The sequence below is a fragment of the Falco peregrinus genome, chromosome 8 (genome assembly GCF_023634155.1).
Source record: "Falco peregrinus isolate bFalPer1 chromosome 8, bFalPer1.pri, whole genome shotgun sequence".
In the NCBI taxonomy this organism is placed as follows: Eukaryota; Metazoa; Chordata; class Aves; order Falconiformes; family Falconidae; genus Falco; species Falco peregrinus.
The window spans coordinates 14536185-14554451 of NC_073728.1; the positions used below are offsets into that span (position 1 = coordinate 14536185).

General features: G+C 42.0%; 1 protein-coding gene across 5 annotated transcripts in view; it reads left to right on the forward strand.

Annotated features, from left to right (window-relative positions):
- Window positions 1–18267, forward strand: part of PLEKHM3 (pleckstrin homology domain containing M3) — a 122572-nt gene that overhangs the window by 54650 nt on the left and 49655 nt on the right. For all 5 annotated transcript variants that reach the window (XR_008748603.1, XM_027786144.2, XM_027786143.2 and 2 more), the window contains one exon: window positions 7222–7285. Coding sequence is in view for 4 of the 5 variants with exons in the window: in XM_027786144.2 (XP_027641945.1) it covers window positions 7222–7285 (64 nt within the window). In the remaining variant the exon portion in view is untranslated. The remainder of the gene's footprint in view (window positions 1–7221; window positions 7286–18267) is intronic.

An 18267-nucleotide genomic window follows, 5' to 3' on the forward strand; every position in this document is an offset into this window, starting at 1 on the left:
GCTGGGACTATGTCATCTTTCAGACCAAGGACAAGAGAAGGTCATTAAGTCACGCTCAGACTGTCAAAGGAGACTGTTTCCTCCATTTTCTTAGCAATGCGTAGGCCATTTGGAAAGTGGAAAATCCTAAAGTGGGAGAACAAAGACATATCTCGTGAAAGCAGTAGACTGCAAAAAGAAAGTTTAAGCAGGAAAGGAACAGAAGGGTGTGGATTCATAGCACCCAGGGCTCTGAGTTAATGGCAAGACCAAGAGAAGAAGATTTGTTGCACAGGTGATTGGAAAGACTGTGAGAGAGAAACTCATTCAAAGAGGGTATCTGGCTATCCCGAGAGGATCCGGTGTTAAGACCAAACAACAACCTAAAGTGATGAAAGGTGAGAAAATAAATGCAGAGATGGCACGAGCCATTTGTTGTTTTATATAGATGCTGCATGTGTGTAGTCATTGCGGTAGCTGAAATAAAGCATGCCTGTTGATGGGGCTCTTAGAAACAGACCACCTCTTTGCACCAGCTCTTGTGTCTTTTTGAAGAAGTAGCTGTGTATGCAGGGTCCTTGCAAGTTAGCATCCTAAAAAGCGTTTGGCTAAGGCTCTAGGGGATGGAGTTAAGGTGGACTTTGAGCTTTCATTCCAACTAGGGATAACAAACCGAGCTGGAGCAGCAAGACCTGTGCCAGAGCAGCCAGGGTGGAGGCAGTGCTGCTGTCTGTTCAAGCCAAGGGATGGTTAAAAGCACAAGCCAGTGTTCTACCATGGTAAACATCCAGCTGAGGAGCATGCCAGGGTATATACAATACATTTTCCAGAGGACGGGTGGGTCTTTCAGTTCATGTTAGCATTTTCTGGTCTAGGAGCACACTTGCATCTTCTTGTCAAATAGATCAGTAATACTGGACATCTTTCAAAATGGTGGTTTCCATTCACTTTTTGAGACTAGATTGCTTTAAAAAAACATAATGATTTAAAAAGACGTTCCCATTAGATCTAGACACGATGTTAAATCTGACTTGTGCCATTTTTATCACTGTGTTTTTATATCAGAACTTCCAGCAGCAAACTGCAAGGGTTCAGAAGTGCCTGACAAAAAGAGAGCATTTTCTTACTCTTCACTTCAAGTTATAAGCTGTTTTGATTTCAAAATGAAACTGTGTGCCTCTAATTCTCTGCATCCTGCTTTTAGTAACAGCGGTACTTGATTCCTGAGTTTGATATGTAGTAATTCTTGTCTTTCACAATGTTACCGTAACCTTGCTCAAGTAACCACAGAGGAGAGTTAATGTGTACTGCATTTTAGCTGAAAGTTTATGTCCTCGTTCAGGATTGCTGGTGGATGATAAGAGTAACTGTTTTAACATAGGGGTGCTCATGGGGAATTTCATAACAACATGAAACAGTAACTTACCTGGACACGCTTGCTAATAATTCTAGCACTTAATGCGGACTGAGAATATGTGGGAATGTCTGCTCCTAGAACATAACCAGAAGAGTGTTTGTACCTCACGAATGTGAAATGGTTTACAAAAGCTTTTTTAGCCAAACCCATAGAATTAGAAAAAAATCACTAATGTGGTATAATACCACATGAATTAAATAAGTAGCGTTTTGGTTTAATTCGTTAATTTATTACTACTTTTTTGACTTCCAAGTTGTTGGGTTTCCCAAGGCTCAACTTACTCGAGTAACTTACTTCTGCTGGAAAGTTGGGGTTCTCCTCGCCCAACATACTTCTGTTGATTTCCAAGGAAATACAAAATCAAAAGCTTGACTAAAACTATAAGAATGAGCAACACTGGAAAAAATCCTACCTTTCCCCCTCGCCTCTGGTGCTGTTATCTACCTTAAATTAACAGATTCCGTGTCAAATGAATTGCAAGAGAAAACTTAGGAAGAGATGTTATGTACCCTGCTACATATATTTGGGGTAGCTGGCAGTTTGCTGATCCCCCTCCATACTTTTAAAATCAAGTAGTAACTCAGAAAGATGTGAGCTCCTGTCAGTGGGATCAGAGATCCTCTTGCCCTGTGTCTAGGGGGCGGAATAACTGTGGGAGCAGCAGTAAGCAGCATGCGCTTGCCTTCCAGCTGCTTTAGTTTGCAGCGTGGTGCAGTAGTGTAAAAGTAAATTGGTGGTGGTGTAAGTCACGGTGCCAGGGTATGAACTGTGCCGGTGCCTGGGTACCTGTGGTGCTGTGCCAGCTGTGGGTGTAGCAGCTTCCTCAGAGGGGTGGAGAGGACGTGTGAGTGTGGCTGCGTGTTAGACTGGTGCATCTGCGTCTCCCGTGAGTCAGAGCTCAGTCATACAATTCTCAGCCTGGTCAAACAAGACACTCCTGGCTGGCACATGAAATCGCGGTGCCAGCTTCCCCTCCCCGCTCCCCTCCCGTCCTAGGTTTCAACAGGCGTTTTGGTACAAAAGAGACTTGGTTGTGCCCACCTGCCAGCTAACTTGGTTTCTTTTGATTGCGCTGTAAAAAGAAGAGTTCGCTCTGCTTATCACGTTTGTACTTTGGTTATAGTGTCAGGCTTGGGCAGATTAATTGGTTGTAGCTTTAGCAGAGCTGTCAGGGTATTTAACCCATTGGAGAAAAATTACCTGAGCTGATGATGAACAGGCTTTAAATGCAGAGCAATTACTTAGTGCTAACAAAGCACCATGACTACGCACTTTGTCCACATGCAAAAAGCAAAGTCTTATCGGTGGTTCTGTTTGCAGGAGGACACTAAAAGATAACCTTTGTTTGTGCAAATACTTACTTGATAAGATCACCCGAAAGGGGATGAAATTTCTGGTTCTGTCTTGCCTGAAGGTTATGCTTCAAAGTATCAAACAAAAAGAAATAATAATCACAAACCAAGAATGCTCAGTTCTCTCTTTTAGGTGGACTGAAAGTCTCTGATGGTGAGTTTCTTCCCTGCTTGCACTGATTGCTTTATTTCTAGCACATAACAATAAAGCAATTTAGAGACCTTTAACCAACAGGACTTTGGATTTCATTGTTCACAGGAACTGGCAAAGCTGGAGGACTGGTTAGCATTGAACTTGGTTTGTTCATTGCAGGCTTAACCCTGACTGGTAGCCAGGGTTTATAGTACAGAAGCCCTGTGACTCACAACTGTTCTGTTTTGCATCGATGTTGAAACTGGTTTGGGAGTTTCCAAACTGTGAAAGCTTAGGAGGTGCTTTTAGTGGACATGCACTCGATACCATTCGCCTCTCAAGGGTCACAGGTCACATTCTGAGGCAGCAGAGGTTTGCGTTTTTACTGTGATGAGTCTTAACATCTTGTGTTTGACCTCTGTCTAGCTTGCTCCAGGTTTTTTCTGTGTTAAGATCTGACTGAAAGGACACTGTTTATTGAATGGTTTTAATAGAACAACTTTAAATAAAAAATCCAATTTGTTGTAACGCATCAATTGAAAGATTTACAAAACTGACGTCTTTCATTTTGCTTTCAAATAACTTATTAGAGATTTCCCATTTGGTGTTTGTAAAGGACCTTTATATCAAGGGAAAAATAAAATGCAAGCAGATGTTTTGGTCTTTTTGGATTAAGGCCTTCTATTAACCCAAGCACGCTCAAAGATCCATCTCGTGCAGAAAGTAAATATGTGTTTTCTAGTGAAATGTTTCTAAGTGTAGTTGTCTTAACCTGTTCTGTGGTCTGTGTCAGATTTGTAGGTATGACTGTGATTTTAGGTTGATTTGGTTGCCACGTAGTACTTCTTTGTCTGGACACTAACGCAACGGCATGGTGTTTGTGTGAGCCCATCTCGCCTGCTGAACTCTACTGACTTTGGCTTCCTTTGACCAATTTCAGTTGCAGTTGACAGAGGGCTGGAGATGGCAAAGCCATTACCTTTCTACTAATTATGCGAGAGGAAGTGTCTGGGCTGAGAAGTAAGAGGTGCTAAATTCATCCTGTGTGCCCCCTACTGAAAAATACTTTATATAAAGCCACCACCTTATTAGGTTCAAAGAACCTGTGCAGACAAGCAAGCTATTGGAAACCAGCTGTCATTCATTTTCTTGCTTGGTCTGTGTGGATTTCCTGCCCCAACTGATTTGCTTGCATTTTATCATGAGATTTTTAGAAAATGTGTTTGAATTTGACGTTCTGGTGCTGCTTATATTTTTGTTCCTCATCCAGTGACAACACTGGCAATAATGTATTTGAGAGGTGGCTTCACAAGTTACATTCAGGTAGCTGTTAAGTTTCATTTTTCCTTTCCAAATGGGACTAATAGAAGTTTTCTGGAGGTGATCTTAATTGCAGACATGCAGCACAGCAAGATGTGATTTTGAAACAGCTGCTCAGCTCACCACAGGTGTGGTGAAGGTGCATCATTTATATTTTAAGTGATCAGGGACTGAGCTGCCTACTTGAAGGTGATTTCAGTGATCTCCTACTCATGGACCTGTGTGCTCTCCACCTTTGGTGATGTGGGCAGGTGGCAAAGGGAGTGTTTTGCATCTCCACACGTATTGGGAGTCATACAGGAACTGGTCCGGTTGCTTAATAAGGAATTTGTAAATGCTGTTGAATGTGGGAGCTCTGTCTGCTCAGCTTTTTTCTCTTGCCCATCACAACCAAATTGTGGTTTTTTGAGTCAGTAGGAGGACTGCAAATCTGAAGCTGGACCATCCTTACTTACTGAGGGTTTTTTAATGTGTAGAGTTTCTATAGCAATAGAAATAAGCACTCCTGTCACTTGAGTGCCTGGTATGTGCATGTATATATGTGTCTTGCATAAGACTGGGAGGGCAGTGCCTGCTTCTGTTCCTGGAAATAGATTTGGAAGGAAGGGAGGAGTAGTGTTGGGTGCTGGCTCTGCAGGGCTGCTGCTGCAAGCTAACATACCTCAGGGAGGGGGACAGGTACAGGGAAAGAATAACTGTCGCCAGGACTTGTGCTGGCTGACACCACCTGATAAAGGAGGTCCCTCGATCATGAGTTTGCTTTTCATCTGCACACTTTTTATTAGGGGTTAGAACTTGCAGGAAATAAAATGCAATCCTTGAAGGCAGGGGAACATGATGTTAGTCATCGATATTAGTCATTGACAGTTTCTGCCTTATGGGTTATTCAGGTTATTTCCTGAAAAAGGAAATCTTTGATTAGCTAGTTATTTTCCTTAGCACTGCTGTAAGGGCATCAGCAAATAATACAGTTCCTAGCAAAGCTACCACACTGCTTAGTGCCTGCCTGTGTGATCGGGAGGAGTAATGGGGAAATTTTAATGGAAGAAATTGTATCAGAACTGAAAAATACTAATGGCTTCAAAATGCTGTTCAGAGTTGACTCCTTAGCAATCATTTTTAATAAATCATGTATGTGCAAATGAGGAATCCCAATGTCATATATTGTCTAATACCTGGAATTTGATTGTTTTCTAGTGGTCTTTAACATTGTGCCAAATGTATTACAAAGGTGTGATACAGCAGAGCCACTGAAACATGGTCACTTCTAATAGGAGCAGTGGTGTAGCCTACATAACTCAAAGCGGAAAATGCAGTATCCCAGTGAGACTGCAGCTGAGAATTAGGTGGGTAGAGCATACATGCTTGTTGAGTCAGAAGGAGCAAGGACACAGTCCTGCTCCAGAAGAGTGCCGTCAGATGGCAGTGCCCAGTTGTCAGTGCCTTGCTTGCAGGACTCTTCCCCTCCCACACCAGTAAAACTTAGATTTTTTTTTTTTCCAAACATACAAAAGGAGTATGAGACTTTGTACCACTCACCTTAATTGCAGTGAAAAGGCCAAGTCCCTGGAACACAGCTTTGAAAGCATCAGTTTAAGGTAGTTGTTTAAGACAACTGATGGACTAAAATGAAGAGAGGTACTTCCGTTATTTCTTAGATTCAGTGTTCTGTTAAAGGTTGCAGTTGGTGCTGTTATCCCTGCTGACCTGTGTTTTAGCTAATTACGTTGTCGTAGTTTCTAAAAATCTCTTTGAGTTGCTGTGTACTTTTTCATGAGTCTCATATCATGACCATGTAAGTTCACATCATCCTTTCAGTACCTTTTGGTTTTCTGAACATGTCCAGTGGTCTTTCTGTTCACTGCCGTTCAGTTCCACCATTATAAACCAGTCTTTGCCAGAGCTTTGTTCAAGCATTTAGTAATGTCAAGAATTTGATTTCTGTATTGCGTTAAAATTACATGATTGTAATGTAGGAACTGAGTTCACAATTTCTTCTCTAAGCAACAGGTAGTGTAAAATAGTTGCACCTCTTCAGATATTTGGTTGTGTTTTTTGCAGGAGTGATGCGATTCTCCACTCATCATGATGCCTTTGTGTGGTGTGACATTTGTTCTGTGTAGATAGAAAATAAAGCTGGTCAGCTAGTTGTTTCTCTGTGTGTGCACACAAAGATAGACATTTTAATTAGATGCACTTTTCGTCTTCCTGACATCTTTATGGCAGATTCGTAGGTTTTCATAAACTTTTCTTGCTAATATCTGCTTACTTTACAAGGTTCATTTTTCTCTAATGTTACTTTAACCTAGGTTTTCATTTTACTTCAAGTCACTTTAATTAGGACATCTCTTCTCTGTTCAGGTTTCTGTAATTTAGCTTTACTGAACAGGTCTGTCAGTGGATAATCAATGGTCTTGCCTGAAACCTTGGTTTATGTAAGGAAAATATACCTTTCTCAAATAAGTCATTATAAAATCTATACCAATCTATATATTTCTGTATGCAAAAGGGAACTGATGTCAGTCAGCTTTGCTGGAAGAAAAGTATCTGGAAAAAATGTATCTGCATGACATTTTCCCCAATATAGTTATTTCAGTTACGAAACCATAAATCACATCTGAAATTAACTCTTATAGCTTTCTAGCAGACCAGGAATCTTGTACTAAAAAACCTAAGAAATACTTCTGATGCGTAGTTTGAGTTACTTGGTTTTGTTACCGGATTAATTGTTTGAAGAAACACCTTCTGTCCTCAGGATGAGCTTTCAATAGCTTTAAATGTCATGGTACATGCTTACCTGATAGTTAGAGAATGACACTGGCACAGCATTCGTTCTTATTATGGAACTGTGTGCCCGTGAGGAATGCTGTAAAAGTAGCTGGTTCTTACAGGGTGACATAATTCCAGTTTCTGACAAGCTCTGTCTCTAGCGTCATTATTCTGCAGTCTTGGTGGGGAGAGGAAATCTTTTGAGTTTCCCCATCAAAAAGGCGTGACACACACTTTTTTCTCTTTTCCAGGATCTTTCCCAGAGAGTATCTTCTCCAGCAAATCCATCTTTATTCCCTTGCAGACCTTCAGCAGGTAAGTTTCTTTAACTTACACATCAAGCTTGTTCTCGTCTTCAGTGCTAACTGTACAGTCCCCCTTTTAGCTAGTAGTAGCATAAATAGCTTTACTTCCAAGCCATCTCTGTGATTTATAGTTTAATGTAAAAAGAGGTTAAATGGGGCATTAGTTAGGGTTGAGAGAGAGAAAGCCAAGAGCATCGGTGTTGAAATGGAGCTGGAAAGAGGCTGCAGAAGAAAAACGTAGTCTGCAGAGAGAACTTTGCTGTGAGGAGTTTTTCATCTGATCAATGAAGGCTCATCTAAGGCTCAGCGTACAAGTGACAAGTAGTATTTATTTCTTTGCTTGAAGGAATAGTTATTCAGGAATTTATGAGTTTGTACAGTCCTTAGGGCAACACACTTATTTACAAAATCTGCTAGGCAGTACCATAAGAGGGGGGGAAAAAAATACAAATAAAACAACAGAAAAAACTCAGCAAGCCTGCCGTACAGAGTTAAGCCATGCAATGTTACTATGGCAGATGTGACCACAGAAGAGGTAATATACCAGCAAAACATGTCCTTGCATTCATACTGATTGAACTAAACAAGCACCTTGCAGTACATCTGCCCGAACAGCAGAATTTTATTACGTACCAGATTGAACAAGAAGAAATTGGCAAAAAGAGCTGAAAAGAGAGGACAGGGAATATAAGGTGAATGTGCTGCACCACTCGGATGCACAATGGAGGGAGCAGTGAGTAAGATGTGCTAGCTGACCTGGGCATGTCTGTGTTTGCACTCTGATGCCATTGTCAGTGATGTGTAAAACACGTTATTTTAAGTTTATTCCACTGATGTTTCCCTTGTTTGGTGGTGCCTTTTCTGCAGGATAATGGGTCGCATAGTCAGTTATGGGTGTTTACACATTTAAGTTGAGGTAGTTCAGGTTCAGATGTCCCTCAGAGCTGGAGACTACAGAACTGCAGGAAACACGGAAGTCACAGGGTAGAAATGATTCCATATATAAAATAGAAAGGCCAGTCATCTGAGGTCTAAACCTGTTTGCACATCTTTTCAGCATGTTCTGCTATCTCATCTTTAATAATCAAGCCATTAAAAAAGCAAGCTACTTAACTCCAGAGCTGCAGTCTCCCTGGTGGGCCTGTCTGTTAGCCCCAGTGCTTTGTAAGCTGCTTAATCAGTTCCTAACATTGGTAGTAGATATTTTAGAAGCAATCAGCAGCTTATCAAGCACCCTGTGGGAGGGAGGGAGGCTAGAAGTCACAATTCATCCATTGATTTAGCAGTTTGCTTTCGCACGTTTCTTTGTGTTTGTGTTTGCAAGACACCTTTTCTTCCCTTGAGAGCCTCAGCCCCAAACTTATCATATTGAGAGGCTATATAGTTTCATTACTATTTCTGCTGGGGTGGGTTAAATTGCATTTACCTTTTAATCTAGTTATATCCTTGTTGTCAGCCTGGAGAGGCTTTTCCACATTTCAGAGGTTCCAAGTTTGAACTCGGATTGCCTGTTTCTGTCGAAACGGAGCCGAAGTGGAAAGGGCTTCATTGAGAAAAAGAACCCAACCACCAGAGAAACGCTAATACCCTTACAGCTCCCACCTCCCCCGTGGTTTGCCCCTTACCACTGCTTTCTCCCGATTGCTCATCATTTTCTACCAACCTGCAATTTGGGTGGTTTTTAATCCTAAAAGTTTCCCCTCCTTTTGATTCCTCTGCAGCCTATTTCCTCATATCCATGGGCTGCTGTATCCTGCTGTCCACTGTATCCTGCTGTCATGTAGATTGCATGTGTTTGGGGAATTAACTAAAAGGTTTATTAAAGATTAATGGAAAGATAAGGCATGGTGAGTGAATTAGAAAAGCAGAGAGGGGTAATCTGCAGATATAAGCAACCTTTACCCTGGTTAGTCCCAGCTCAATTCTGATTTGTTTCCTAGCCAAGTTCTCTTTAAAGGTGCTGAAAAAACATGGGTCATTTCCTACCAAGCAGGTGAGTTTCAAAAATGTGGTATGAAAGTCTGTTCTTGGGTGCAAAAAGGCTGAAATGCCTGTTTGCTGGTAGATGAAGAAGCATATAATACTATTGTAAAATGAAACCCAATTTGAATCTATTTCTAAGCTTCACAGAGCTCCATGCCTAGACCTTATGGATGTGGCAGAGTACATACTTGAGCTATCTGATGGTCTGGGGATGGATCAGTTTGGATAGGGCTCTAATGGGAAGACCTTAACTGTGAAGTTAAAAGCAGAGCGGAAGAATTTGAAAAAAATGGCCTTAATCTTGGAAACTCACCACATCATGGTGAGGTGGTGGTTTTGCTAGTTCTTCACAGATGCTTGTAGTACAGATGTGAGTAGGTCTGACCTTTAACCAAAGAGGCAGCAAGTGATCATCTTTACTTGTATGTGCATGCTTGTTTAAAATAAACACAAACGCACACACGTACCCCAGCAAGGTTTCACTGCAGACCAGGGACCCAGGGACTACAGTAAAGTTTACAGCAGGTCTGTCGATGGGCATTCCTGTTGGGTACGTATTCACAGAATCCTCTTGTTGCAGTTGTTGGAGGTGTTTAGCAGATAAGATAACTGATCAGGTGCATTCAGATTTAGGAAACAGAAACCCAAAGTGTGACAGCTTGCCTGTTCTCCCCTATTGTCTTCAATGGCTTTCCTTTTCGACCCTCCCTGGTGTCATCTACTCAGGCAGTAACCTGCCCTGTGTCACCCGTAGCACCATGCGTCTCTGTTAGCCATTTTATCCAGGGCTATTCCAATCAATTAAAGCTTTAAAGAGGAAGACCTCCGGTTGTTAGGAAGCCAGTATTCACTCCTGAAATTGCTGGTTTTAGCAGACGTAGTACACTGGAAAAATGGATTACTTTTATTTATGTGCAGTATGGTCCCTGATGATGCAGTCACAGTCCGGGGCAGCTTCACCCTAAACTTACTGGACTTATGAACTCTGCTCCCTGCAGGCATTACTAATGGACGTATCACTGGTTTTATGGACAAGTGGACACAGTTCATGCAAGTTGGAGTTAAAACCTGTCCATTCATTTTGTGTGACTATGGGGCTGCTTTTGTTGAGACTAACAGTTTTTACACTGTTAAACATTGATTTGGACAGAAACAGACTCAGACAAGACTCTTGCATTTCTTAGGAAAAGTAATTCTTGTTGTTTACATTAGAATCCATATTAATGGGAGCTTTTAAAGTAAAAGACTTGAGGAAGCTATTGTGATGAGTTCAGAATTCAGATGCTTAATCCACACAGAGTTAACTAATGTCTTGCCTGTTTTTTGTGTTAAATAGGAAGATACACAATTGTACGTAGATTATTGTAGTGATGGTCTTTACGGTGGAAACACTGTTAATCATCTCAATTATTTCATCCTGGTTATACTACCCCTAAAAGATATGTTAAAATAGAAAGGATCCACGTAACAGCAGAGATGACTGGATGTCAGGGATGTAAATTGTGAGTGAGGTACGAGATTTAAAAAGATGATGATTTGAAGACTTGTTTACACGGGAACACTTGGGGTAAAAAAACTGAAGTGACAAGATATGGGAATCTAAAATGATGAGTTGAATTACATTGAATCACTGTGTAAACACTGTTATTCAAAATATAAGCAGCTTTCATTTGGTTTATCTCCATTTACTTTGGAAGCAAAGTGAGCTAAATTGTATTAAGGCCATTTTCATTCTGAATGTGTATGTCCAACAGGGATTTAATGTAGTATAATTTATCTATTTTTACATTGTAGATAAACCAATCCATTAAAATGTAATTAAAACATCCATTTACTTCAGATCAACTTTCCTGACTATCTACCTGTAGATGAACCTACAAACAATGCGAAGAACAGTGGAGAGAAAGGATGAACAGGAGAGACCTATTCTCACAATAATATAGCGTAGGTCATACAGTGACTATGATGTGCATAAAAATCCTTAACTGAAATGCTGCTTTGCAGAGCACACAGTGAGCATGAGGAACTTAATGCCGTAGTAATATTGCTGAGGCCAGAAGTTTATCATCTTTGAGAGGATTAAATATCCATAATGAGAATGTCCACAGTTACACTATGGTAGATAAAGAGATTTTAAGGTTACAGAATAGACATATTGTTTATGGAGCGGATTAGGAAGATGTCTTCCCTATTGACAGATCAATGATTTCATCTTCCTCTGACATATACAGTACTGATCACAGTGTCTGATAGCATTTCGCACTAGATGAACAGCTGGATCTAACAGAAGCATTCCCAATAGGAAACTCCTAATGTTTCTGTTCAGGAGAAACTTTACAATGTTTTGTGCATGTAAAGTCCCCTAACAAAAATGTGGGGAATAAAAATGAACTTTCATGAAACAGAAGTTGTACTTAATTTGAGCCTAGTATATTGTTAAAGCAGGATTAGGAAGCCTTAGGAGAACAAAGAAATTGATAGGTGTTGCTCACTTTTCCAGGCTTTTAACCCATTTCGTACTATCATAATACCTCATTTTCTTTGGATTTTCCCTTTATTTTCCTAGAGTGAGGTGGAGGAGATTGGAGGTGCTCTTTCTAGGTTTTTGTATGTCCAGAATTTTAGGTTGATTTAGACAAGTTGTTTAATAAGTCCCAAACATAGCAAAGACAACAAGGACATGTGGACTTTTTTTTGCTCTTTACTTGCTGGTGTTTTCAGAAGTAAAACTTCTTTTCTGATCACTCAGTCCTCGTACAATTACTGAGAAATGCTTAGCTTAGATGTATAATGTACAGCCTAATGACTTCCAAGCCCATCAGTGGTGGTGTCCTTGTCCAGCAGCTCCTTTTTGTTGACACGTAAAAAGGATGGGATGTGGCATCCAACCCACATGCCTGTGCTGGTGAAAGATGGTTGTGTGCATGTGGCTATATTGAGTGACAAAACTGGGGTTTGGCTTACATGCTTTGCACTTGCTCTAGTTCTAGAAGTGTTACTGGGGTAGATGCGTGACAAACACCCCCCACCCCACTCCCTGCTCTTAATGGATATAGCCACAGCTGTAAAAGCATTAGCCCAAACTCAGTGATACCAATGAGGAGGTCGATTGCTCTCGTTTGCTTCATTCAGTGATTCAATATAAACTGTATCAGCTTAAACTTTTATTTACCAAAGGGGTTTACCCTTGTAGCTGTACCAGCAGATCCTTTAAGTTTAGGCAAGCCCTTTTTTGGCTTGAGGTGCAGGAGGTAGCAAATGAGAAGGAGAATGTGCTTTTTGGCAGGCCTGGCTGTGCTGAGATGGCTGAAGATTTGTCTGTCGCAGTTCTCTGTGGGAGTTCACCATGCTCAACAAGGGCAGCAAAATGCCAGGCACAGCTGTGCCGTAGCTGCCACGCTTCAGAGTTCAGTACCATAGTGAAAACATTGATTTATTCCCCAGCCTCACAAGCAAGAGTTGACACGGTATGTGTGACAGAGATGCAAGTCCTCCAGTGCGTCACTACCAGTATTCAGCTGACCATGGGTTGGAAGATGTTGCTCAGACTAGAGCTGGTTTAAAACAGTGGTGGGTTTTAACTGCCATGTCATGTCAGGGGCAGCCGCTGCTCCTAAGTATTGGGGAGGAGGTAGACAGAAACAGATGGTTGTGTGGGGAGGCGAGAGATCTACACATCGTTAATTTGCATGGTGGTCCAGTTCTTATCCTCAGGCACATGAGATCTGGACTCTTTCCCGCTCTGCTGCAGGCTTTCTCTGACACGGGACAAATAATTTTTAATGGGATTAAGGTAAAATGGGTCCTACTTTACTATGCATATGTTTAAAGTAGTCATCCTAAGCACAATTGAGTTCAAAAGGGGGAAGCCCAGCACTTTGGAGGGCTAGTCTGTCTGACCTATTTTAAATATGTTGTGTAATTACAGTACACTAAGATTTTGAGGCATTTAGATAATTCTGTGCTTGAACTGTGTAAACATGTATCTTGGACCCTAATGACATGATGCTAATAGCCATCTTTATGCCCTTCTTTTACAACCTGTGCCTGCTTGACTGTGGTAACTGTATTAGCAGAAGAGTAGTCCTAGAATGGGAGAAGCACAGTATATGCATTTCCTTAAATATTAAAAGTTCTGATAGCAAAAGATCAATTAAGCAGCTGGTATACTTTCCTGTGGCTATGGCTCCTTTATCACTCATTTCTGTCACTCCCTGGAGTTTGCTAGCACTGAGCTGTCTGTCAGCAGAACAGGAAACTTCAGGTTAGCTGATATTTCAGGTGTGTGTATAACTCCCTGAAGTGCTGACAGCTCTGCTTACAATTAGTGGTAATGGCAACGATCTTACTGGTGTTTCCTTTTTACCACAGCTTCACTGGGGAAGGGAGTTGCTGTCATTCAGAATGGCTCGTGGTCAGGCAGAGAGCGTGGCAGAGCTGGCCAGGCTCGTGGGTGAAGACCTGGCCAGGAGCATTTTGGCAAGTGGCAGCCAGGAAGACAAGTTCATCTGAGTTAGGTGTGTTAAAGTCTTGGAGACAAAGTGTGGTGATACAGCAAGATTGTTAATAGATATTTTTAAGAGCAGAACTGGTTTTTTGCACTGCTTGAAACCAGAGTTTTCAACAGGGCTTATTAAATACGTGTGGTGCTTTTCCATGTGAATGTATAATCGAGGCTGCTTGGGGTTAAGTGTGGCTTTTTAGAACGAAACTGTTTAAAACAACGCATCAGTGGTGCCAGAGGCTTGCAGGAGCTTCTAAGATGAGAGGTCCAGAGATATTTTAATTTTTTCAGCCCCTGAAAGAGGCAGTAGCAATAGAAGCTACCCCTTCTCTAGTCCTTTGTGCTAACCAGGTTTCTTCTGTTCTTTTTTGGCTGTGCGGAATGGAGGTCAGGCTTAGCAGTGTGGAAGATAGGGCTCTAACCTCGTACTTCACGTAAAATGTCTATTCAGGAGAGGCAGCTGGGCATATCTCAAGGAATAACATCCCAAGAAACCATATTTACCGAGAAACCAAAATACTGTCTCAGGGGTACCTGCTTGGATGAGAGAAGAACATTTCTTTTTTAGAGACTTTTTTGAAATACACTTTGTACTCGCAGAGTAACCCTAGCCATTTTCTTGGTATGTTGCTGTCTTGTTCTAAAATCCTTCAGAGGACTCCTCCTTAAAATGCCCTGATCCAGTCCTGTGCAAGACAGGAAATTTTCAAATTTTGTGATATCACCGTGAAATAACAACTTACGCAGTGGGCGTGTAGAGTCAGTTATCTCTGCATGCAATTGCCTGCTTAATCTTAAAAAAAAAAGACGCACATATATTAGCTCATATACTCTCTGCCTGAATGCATATTGTGTATTTGCTTGTGTGTATAGAGTCCCGTATGTTTTTAAGCTACGGCAAGCGCTTTCTGTTCTCTACCAGCCAAATTCCTGGTATTTTTTCAAGCTTGTTTGATTAAAACAGCCTTTAACCTTTGCTTGAATACCTGTTTCTTAAAACAACCTATAACTCATCCCTGCAACAGGATTAGGAGAACTTGGGGTGTGACAAAATTGACATGCAGCTGCCTTGGAAACCTTGGGGGAAGGAGAAAGGCGGTAAGGTGATTGAAACACAGTGAGTGTGAAGGCAGAAGTTGTAGGGCTGGAGCCTTGTTGCAGGGCTTGCTGGGGAGCTGGCACGAGTGATTTCCAGGCGTGTTTTTTATACTGAGACAATTCCATCTCTTTCTCACTTGTGTCAGCTTGCACCCAGAGATGTGCTGAAATTTCAGGCTCTTCTTCCTTTCCAAGGGAGGAGTGGGGGAGGGCTCGGAGAGACCTTGTCAGCCTCTCTGCCTCCTGCTGTAAATTCACTTGGGCTGTCAACAGTTTGTTCCTCTCCCCCAGCCAAGGTAAAACTCCATCTTCACCTTGCCCCCTGCCTATACGTGCTTGTCACAGATTAGCAGCATTTGCTGCTGACCTTGTTTTGTTTTTCCTCCTCTTCCCAGTGCCTGTTATAGTTAGTAGCTAATTTGTGGAATATCACTTTAGTACCAAATTAAAGTGCAACATGTTGAGTGGTCTGGTTTGGAGGGACCGCAAACAGCTCTGCTGTCAGTGTGGTCTGCCTGGTGCAAAGAAGCCAAAGGGAGCTTGTGATTTCTGTTTATTCAAATTCTCACTCATTTCTCATTTAGTTTGATTTATTTGGTGGGTGGTTTTGTGGGTTTTTTTGTTCTTTGCAATGTTTATCGCCGGGTTTCCTTTCAGGTTGTTCTCTGCCCTGGGTGAGTGATGAGTTAGCACAGCACAGTGTGTGGCTGTGTGATGTTGCTTTGCCTTGTGTCAAGGCCAGCGATGGCAAAATGGTGGCATGTATGTCAGAGCCAGTGCCTTGTGCTGATGTCAGCAGTGGATGAGTGGAGTCCCTAGCCTCACCTACTCCTGTCCACCCTGCTGCCACCCATACCATGAGCTGAACAGGCCTTTGGAACAGCCAGGGACCTGCAAAGGCTGTGAAGGGAAGAGGAGAGAGAGAGAGGATGGGGTGGTGTCACCCTTACTGTCTGGAGCTGGGGTTGTGGCCCATAGCATGGCTGTAGCAACAAAAAATGGGGCTCTTCTTGAAGTTACTGCTGTGTTCTTTTTTAATTTGTTTTACGGCAGTGCACAGTGACTGTGTGTGCATACAAATATTAAGAAATTATTCTTGCCTTAAGTCACTTGCAATTTAAATAAACAAGACAGGCAACCTGAAAGAGATGACTGGGAGTCAAAATGGAGCAAGGAAAGCTGACTGGACCAGTATATTACACAAAAGACGGGGCAGAGCTGAGATCTGATATCTACCTCCCTGGGGCTTTTACTGCATGATCATCCTGCCTCGTTCCATTTCCCTTTCCTCTGAACTAAAGATTAATTGTGCATTGAAATCATAACAAGGATTCACGGTGTTAGGAATCTGGTGAACGGAAGGGGAAAAAATCCTCAAGGAAATTAGCAGTCCATGAGCATTGTCTGTTCCCTAGAAATAAATGACTAGGAACTTCCCAGCCAGGGGAATGTGTTTTCCCTTTCTTTGCAGCTTGCATTATCCTTAGCTAAGCATATTGTGGCATGCTTGTCTCCATGTCCATGTTTTCATCACAGAAATCCTGACCCTGCTGAAATCTCTCACAGGGCAGAGATTCCATTTACCCTTTGCGCTTTAATGCCCAATTTCCATGCTTAAGGGATGTGGAAAACACTTGCTTATTCTCCACTTAGCAAACAGGTAAAGGCAACCATTGTAGCTTTCCTGCATCCTAATCTGTTCTTACTCTTCCCAGTTTGTGACAGTGATCGCTTGTGACAGAGAACAGAATGCATCAGAAAACGCATTCTGAAACAGGTTGCACAATGTAAGGATGGGAGGTAGAGTGTGAAACAAAGGTAGTTGACTGGAGCAAAAGAGGTCTGAGGCAGGAGTTAGGAACACCTTTCCAGCCATTTTGAGTGCTGGAGCATTGTGGTATCTCTGTGGTGAGAAGTTTTTAAGCAAGTCAGTCATCTGACGGCTGTGCCGCAGGGAGAGGAGTAAACTGGAGGTTTCTAGAGGTGTTTTTTCTAGCCTTATTTTCTTATATCATTGGTAGTTCTTTCAAAAGCATATTTCTCATCTGTCCTGGAGGTGAAGAAAGATTGCTGAGCGTTTAGTCCTCCTCCACAAAGTTTCCAGCAGTGGAATTTGGAGGGCAGTGAGCACAGTGGTGAATCCAAGCAGATCTGTTCAGGAGATTTGCCCTTTCATTCTGTCCAGGAAGTATGCTCTCTGTGGTACTCCGAAGTCTAGGCAAAGCTGGAGCTTTCCTCTGAGCTTCTTAGCAAAAGGCTTGGTTCAGACCAGCTGTTTCTGGAGAGGTAGAAAGAAAACAACCAGGAAGAAGAAGAAACCTTGTCTTTAGAGGATGGTGGAAGGCTGTGCACGATTATTGACTGCTCCTTCAAATAACTTCCTTCTGCCAGACGTGCTTGTGACACTAATGCCACTAATTAAAGTACTTTCTATCCCTTCAATGTATATAATTGGTGGTGGTGAATGAGCTTCATGTCTACCACCCCTTCAATTTTCTCAGTGCCTCTTGGTCTTTTCATGTCTCTTCTGCATTGCGTCAGTGCCTGCTGGCAGATTCTGTCTGTGTCTGTCTCTGAGAGAGAGCCAAGTGTGGGTCTGGCCTTGAGAAATAATCATAAATTGTGTTCTGTCAGGAGGAGAGGCCGGGACAATCCAGTTGAGATTTGAACCTGTAATTCAAGGTGTTTTAGGGATTTCATATCACTTAACCCATCCCCTCCAGGCATCACTTGTGTCTGACATGTAAATCAGACTGGAGGAATAAGTGAAACAGATCGCTCCGTGCTCCAGAAGGCTACGAAGGAAACCTGTGTCTTTAAAGAGAGTGCCTTCTAATAAATGTTATCTGCAGAGAAATACACCAGCCCCTACATAGGTAGTTAATGTTACTGCTTCAGTGTTGGCTTATAAAACAACTTTATCACCTCTGTGATGATAATGATTAACAAGCTGATTTACAAGGGTGGGGTCACAAAGCCATTTTGCAAATTTAGCTTGTCTCACAGTGGCCCTGATACAGAATCTGAGTTTTACAGTATTTTCACCACTTTACCTGGAATACGTAACCCTGGTGCGGGGGTTCTTAAAGCAGAACGGTAGCAACAGATAATCTATGAGGATGATAACCAGGGTTTCCTCCTGTGCTTCTGGTAAGGAGGAAATCACAGGTCCAGGACTGAGGATTCAGGAGAGTTGAGGACATTTCTAGCTCCCTTCTCAGTGTTTATTCCTTGGTCACTTAGACACAGTAAAGTGATGGGGTTCCTGGGCACGCTGTTACATGATGCCTGTGGTTGTTGGCTGTCCCTTGTGCCAGAGCTGGCAAAATATACAGATGTAGGTAGATTGCCTTCTTTTAGATTCTGGAGAGTTTCTCTTAAAATATTCTTCATCTGTTGATTCTCCA